Source organism: Phaethon lepturus, unplaced genomic scaffold (genome assembly GCF_000687285.1).
Source record: "Phaethon lepturus isolate BGI_N335 unplaced genomic scaffold, ASM68728v1 scaffold41199, whole genome shotgun sequence".
Classification (NCBI taxonomy): domain Eukaryota; kingdom Metazoa; phylum Chordata; class Aves; order Phaethontiformes; family Phaethontidae; genus Phaethon; species Phaethon lepturus.
The window spans coordinates 676-6,170 of NW_010562046.1; the positions used below are offsets into that span (position 1 = coordinate 676).

Here is a 5,495-nt window from a genome sequence, read left to right on the forward strand (position 1 = left end):
AGAGGTGCAGGCTTGCTGCTCGCTCGCCCAGAGGTGATCGCAGGGGCACTGAGCTGCCAAGCGACGGCAGACGGTTCTAGCCCAAAAAACTTAGGAGCCTGGAACAGCTTAGGCCACTTGTCTAAAGCAGGACAGGTATAACTGCTCTACACCCTCAGTTTTTTAAAGGTCTTCCCTTTTTACCCCCTTTTTGCCCCACTCCTACCTCCATGCAGGCATTCACCCGGAGCATCGGCTGCGACAAGCACCTGGCAGTGGCTTATTTCCAGCGGGGGATCGTGTTTTACCGGAGGCAGAAGTGAGTGCAAGGGTTTAAAAGTTTCATTTTTGCCGCTTGTGGAGGTGCCAGCCTTTGGCTGAGGATGGCCCCAGGCAGGCTGGTACCCCAGGGGCCAAACGGCAATCCCTCGAGGCAGAACAGGCTGCTGATCACCTGCAGTGCAGTTTGGGGATTAACACCGGCCTTGGAGCACCTCTCCTCCCTCTGGGGTGTCCAAAAACACTGCAAGGAGACAGGAGAGACCCAACTAAACGCACACAAGTTTAAGTAAAGGCGTAGAGGCAGGCAGATTGCCACCACGAGGTGTTGACGCCCTTGTCCTCTCTCCACAGCCATGAAAAGGCCATTGAGGATTTCAGAAAGGCGCTGGCCCAGCTGCGAGGCAACCAGCTCATCGACTACAAGATCCTGGGGTTGCGGTACAGGCTCTTTGCTTGTGAGGTAAGAAAGACTTGACCAGCAGTTTTGATCCCATAGGTCTGTCCACCAGCTCAAGAAGTCTAAAGAGAAGACAGCCAGCCTCTCCTCGTGCGCTGCAAAGAAAGCAAGCCGGCTGGCGCAGTGCCACCATGCTGCTGTCCTCTCCTTTACCACCCTCCTGGCAATGGTCCGGCTGCTCTAAGAGCTCATTTCCTTGCTCGCATCCCTCCGGCAGATACTCTACAACATTGCGCTGGTGTATGCCACGACGGAGGACTGGAAGAAAGCCGAGGAGCACCTGACACTGGCCATGAGCATGAAGAGCAAGGCCCAGCACAACAAGATCGACAGGGCAATGGAAGCCATCCTGGTAAGGAGGAGCAGGTCTTACAGCCGCCGTCTTTGCTCACAGCAGCCCCACGGGGACGAAGGACAAAAATCCCAGTGACAGGAGAAACCACCTTTTAGCTACAGCTTTAGCAGAGCAAGAGAAAAATGCAGTGGGCTGAGCAAAATGTGGGTGCCGTGCTGAGACACAGGCTGGTAGGAAGAGCTTTGGGTCGCTGGGGAAGCAGGGACGGGAAAACCAGGCTAAGTGAACCACGTCAGGGCTGGGGTCGGGCTGTCGCAGCCGTGTGTTGACTTTACGGAGCAAGACCTTAACCCCAGCGGTAGAAGGAGGGGGACAGTCCCTGCTCTCACCTCTGAAGAGCGCTATGACTTCTCTCTGCTACAGAAGCTCTGCTCTTCTTCAGAAGCAGAAGCTCTGCGAGCTGGTGGCCATTCCCGCAGGGAAGCTGTTTAGACCAAATGAAAAGCAAGTGGCTCAGCTGGAGAAGAAGGACTACCTGGGAAAGGCTATGGTAAGAAAGAAATACCTTATTTATTCCGACCAAGCCTGAAGAGAGCTGCTCACCACCCTCTCACCACCCGTCTGAGCTGCTATCTGCTGCCTGGTGGGCAACCAGAGATAGGGAGCCGGTCTGGGCCTTGGGGATCTCCCCAGGCGTGGAAGGAGGCACACAGGGGTCTCACGGGGAATAGGGACCCTGCAGGAACAGAGGAGCAAAAAGCATGTTTCTGCAGAGCGTGGCCTATTTTCACTTTCTCTCCTTAGCAAGACATGAGGGACAGTCAGTCAGCAATGGGCTGGCAAGGTCCCACCAGAGCTTTAACTCGAGCCAAGATTTTGTTCAGGGAGGGGAAATAATAATTAAAAGAAGAAGCTATTGAAAATCTGGCACCCACAAACGACCTCCAGTTCTTCCCCTGCACTGTTTGAAAGGGGCTTTTCAGCTCAGATAAGCACGCAAGCTTTTCTCCCATGAGTGTGCAAAATCCAGGCACTGGGATATCACCCTCAGGCTCGGGTCCTGGGAGGCAGTGCTCCTCTGGAAAGCGACCCATCGGCTGGGCAGGTGCTGGGGAATCAGTCAGTCAAGAGCCAAGCAGCTCCTTGGGTGTCAGCAGATCCCCAGAAACTTGCACACAATCATTTATGAACTTTCTAACGATGTTTAAAGTCGCCTGTAGGGGGTAGGGGCTCCAGCTGGACATTTTGACTCCCTTCAACATTTGTGATTAAAATATAAAGGGAAACTTTTAGGTTATAATGACTCTAACTGCAGTGATGGCGGGGCCAAAACCTGAGACCTTGTCACAGCCGAGAAGTGAGTTTTGGTGCCAGAAGCACTCAGCTTGTAGTCAAAGATGCTTAGCCTAAATTCACAGCCCCTCTTGAACCCGAAGCATCCTGAGGAGCTTAGCTTGGCCAACAGCAAAGGAAGAGGGTAGACAGATGTCTAAGAGAGGTCTACCAGCACCAAGTCACTACCCGTCTGTCTTTGGCTCTAGGTGGTGGCATCCGTGGTGGACAAGGACAATTTTTCAGGATTTGCTCCACTCCAACCACAGGTAAGGCCCCACCAATGAACAGCTTCAAGGGAAGTTCAGGAGGATGTGGGGATGGGTATCGTCCCGCAGCTCTCCAAGGGCTCTGGCTTGTGATGGGGAGAAAACAGCAGCATCACCGTGAACTTTCCACTACTGCCGCGGGGAGGAGGTGGACGCTGCTCTCTCCGTCACCAGAAAGCGCAGACCAAACCCACCTACGTTCGTGGCTGAGGTTAGCCCGGTTCCCCGAACAGGGGAGAGGCAGCCTGGCAGCACATCCTCTGCCCCCACTGTTGCTGCGGGGCGATGGCGAAAGCAGGGAGTCGTCTCCAACCCTCCCCGTAAGATTCATTAGGGTTCATCCGTCTAAGCTTGAGTGGAGAAGCAGCAGCAGTTCTGCTTTCATTTTCCATCGTCCTCCCACTTCCTGAAGCCCTCCGCATTTTCCGTGCCATTTTCCTGATGATGTAGCAAGCAGCATCTTTCCATCTCAAAAGGCACCCGAGAGTTTTTACTGGAGCCTCTCGAGAGGACATGGGGAAGCGCAGCTGCTGCAGCCTGCTGCACCATCAGGCAAGATAAAAATACGCTCTTCTCCATGCAGCCAAGTGTTGACACCTCGCTACAGGACTCAGGACTATTTCAAGCAGCTTCTTCAGAGGGTTGATAAAATCCAGCAGAGACCTTCAATGACTTAGGCAGGAGAGACCGTAAAGCACCACGACAGTAGCTGCGTGTTTTACAAGCATGACAACGGGAAGATACAGGGAAGTACAACTTAGTTTAAACCAGCTGATCTCAAATCCATGATCTCAACCCTCTGCGAGCTGAAACCAAAATCACAAGCAAAAACAGGACTGTGCCTCTGAAAACCAGCTGCAGGTGGAGAATTTGGAAATTGCTCCTCAGAAGGCAGAAAGCCAGGGGTATTCCTCATGGCATTTAAGGCAGCTGCTTAATGCATGATGCCACCCATCAAGGTGGCAGAGCACCAAAAACTGACTGCAGCCGACTGCAAAGCAGCAAAAAAACTCCATTAAAGCTCAAGTTGCCTGACCTGACACCAGCACGGGGAGGAAGGAACTGTGTAGGGGTGATGGCAGGCAGGTAGAAGGCTGCAGGACATCTCTGCAAAGCAACCAAAATCCTCCAGATTACCGATAATTTTCTTTTTGTCTTCTTGTTGGCAGGCCTCTGGTCCGCCACCCAGACCCAAGACCCCAGAAATCTTCAGGTGAGTTGGGTGAAGGATGGACAGTGCTGTTTACCCGGGCAACCAAGTCCAAGCCCGTCCGGCACCATCGCAGCCAACTGCCCAGCTGGCACCCAAAACTCGGGGGGGTGGGGGGTGGGGTGGGGAATGGATTGCAGGAACAAGGAGGCAGAGGTCTGGGGTCCCCCTATGATGTAAAACAACGAAGTCACCTGCCTTCCTGACCCAGCCGCTGCTCCCGCACCCAGGGCCCTCGAAGGGCAGCCGCACCGCGTCCTGTATGAGTTCATCCCTGAGACTGCCGAGGAGCTGCAGGTCCTGCCGGGAAACATCGTCTTTGTCCTGAAGAAGGAGAAGGACAACTGGGCTACGGTGATGTTCAACGGAAAGGTACCAGGGGCGTGCTTGGCAGGAGGGGGCAGGCGATGGGGCGGACGCTGCGAGGTTCTGCAGAGGACCTACAGGCAAAGCCTTGCCATCAACAGCTGAATGAGTTTCTGGTTTAAGTCCCTTATATCCACCCTGGCTCAGGCCACAGGGTTCAGTGAAACCCATCCAGCCTGCAGCAACTAACCTTCAAGGTTCAGGGACTCTCCTGGATTCAGGCAGGGCAAGCTCAGTTGTGTCCTCCAGCAGTGGGTTGTGTCCTTGCCAAGCAATGCTCACTCATCTCTCCTTCCCCTGCAGAAAGGGATCGTCCCCTGCAACTACCTCGAGCCTGTGGAGCTCCAGAACAAGCTGTATATCCAGGTGAGGAGGCCCAGGAGGAGACGGTGCCCTGGGTGGGGCAGATCCCCACACATTCACCCACCATCTATTCTGGGCCTTCCAGCAGGACACATACCTGCAACTCCCTGCCCCTCGTAATGCTGCGGTTGGTTCTTCCGGCTCACGGTCACCTTAAGATGAGGTCAGACACCTGCAAAATCTGGGCAGATGCTGTGTTGATGGCCTCCTGGGTGGTGGCTGGCAATGCCGGGAGTATACGCGAAGTCACCCCTCCCCAGTTCAAGACCCCAAACGGACCTTGGGAAAATAGTGGGCTGACGGGGGGGTCCACGAGGCAGCAGCACCCCAGCTCCCTTAGGAAGGGTGGGATTGACAGCTCTAACTTCTTCCCATCCGGCACAGGAAGAAACCCCTCTTGAAGCCAGGATCCCAGAGCCGCCCAGCTCCACCGCTCCAGAGAAGCCCCGTCAGCCAGCACCAGGTCAGCGAGGGGGAGCTGAAGGGGTGAAACCCCCATCGGTGCAGTGACCTCACAGATTGAGACCAGGGCTAGGGCTCATCTCCATCTTGTTCTCGGGCTCGTTTGCGTCAGTGATGGGGACATGTTAAAGCAGGAGGCAGAGACAGCAACCGCAGTGCTGAGGACGGAGTAAAATAGAGCGCGTGGGTCCTCGAGGAAAGGAAGCCCCTCCTTGCTCTTAATTAGCACAATGACTAATGAGAAAAAGGGCCTGGGGATAGGAACAGGGCAAGTGACTCAGCTTGTCCAAGTCTTGGAGGAGAATGTTCCTTCCAGGCTTCTCCTTAGAGCAGGGCACCTGCGATAGTTTCGGTGCTGCTGTGAGCTGGGCGAGGTTTGAAGGAGCTGTGGTTGCCCTGGGAAGGGGGTTCCCGGCTGATGTGAGCCGGCGTCCCACGTCCCGGGCCTGGGGCGGGGATGGTAGCCACCAGGGCCACCAC

General features: G+C 55.0%; 1 protein-coding gene across 1 annotated transcript; it reads left to right on the top strand.

The window, feature by feature from the left end:
- Nucleotides 1-2: 2 nt before the first annotated feature.
- Nucleotides 3-5,016, top strand: LOC104626281 (neutrophil cytosol factor 2-like; the record flags this gene model as incomplete). The annotated part of the gene is made up of 10 exons (XM_010294160.1): nucleotides 3-135; nucleotides 216-298; nucleotides 613-721; nucleotides 936-1,070; nucleotides 1,456-1,563; nucleotides 2,555-2,614; nucleotides 3,784-3,827; nucleotides 4,055-4,196; nucleotides 4,494-4,556; nucleotides 4,938-5,016. Coding segments are annotated over 10 exons (956 nt in total), but the record flags the coding sequence as incomplete, so codon positions are not given.
- Nucleotides 5,017-5,495: the final 479 nt, after the last annotated feature.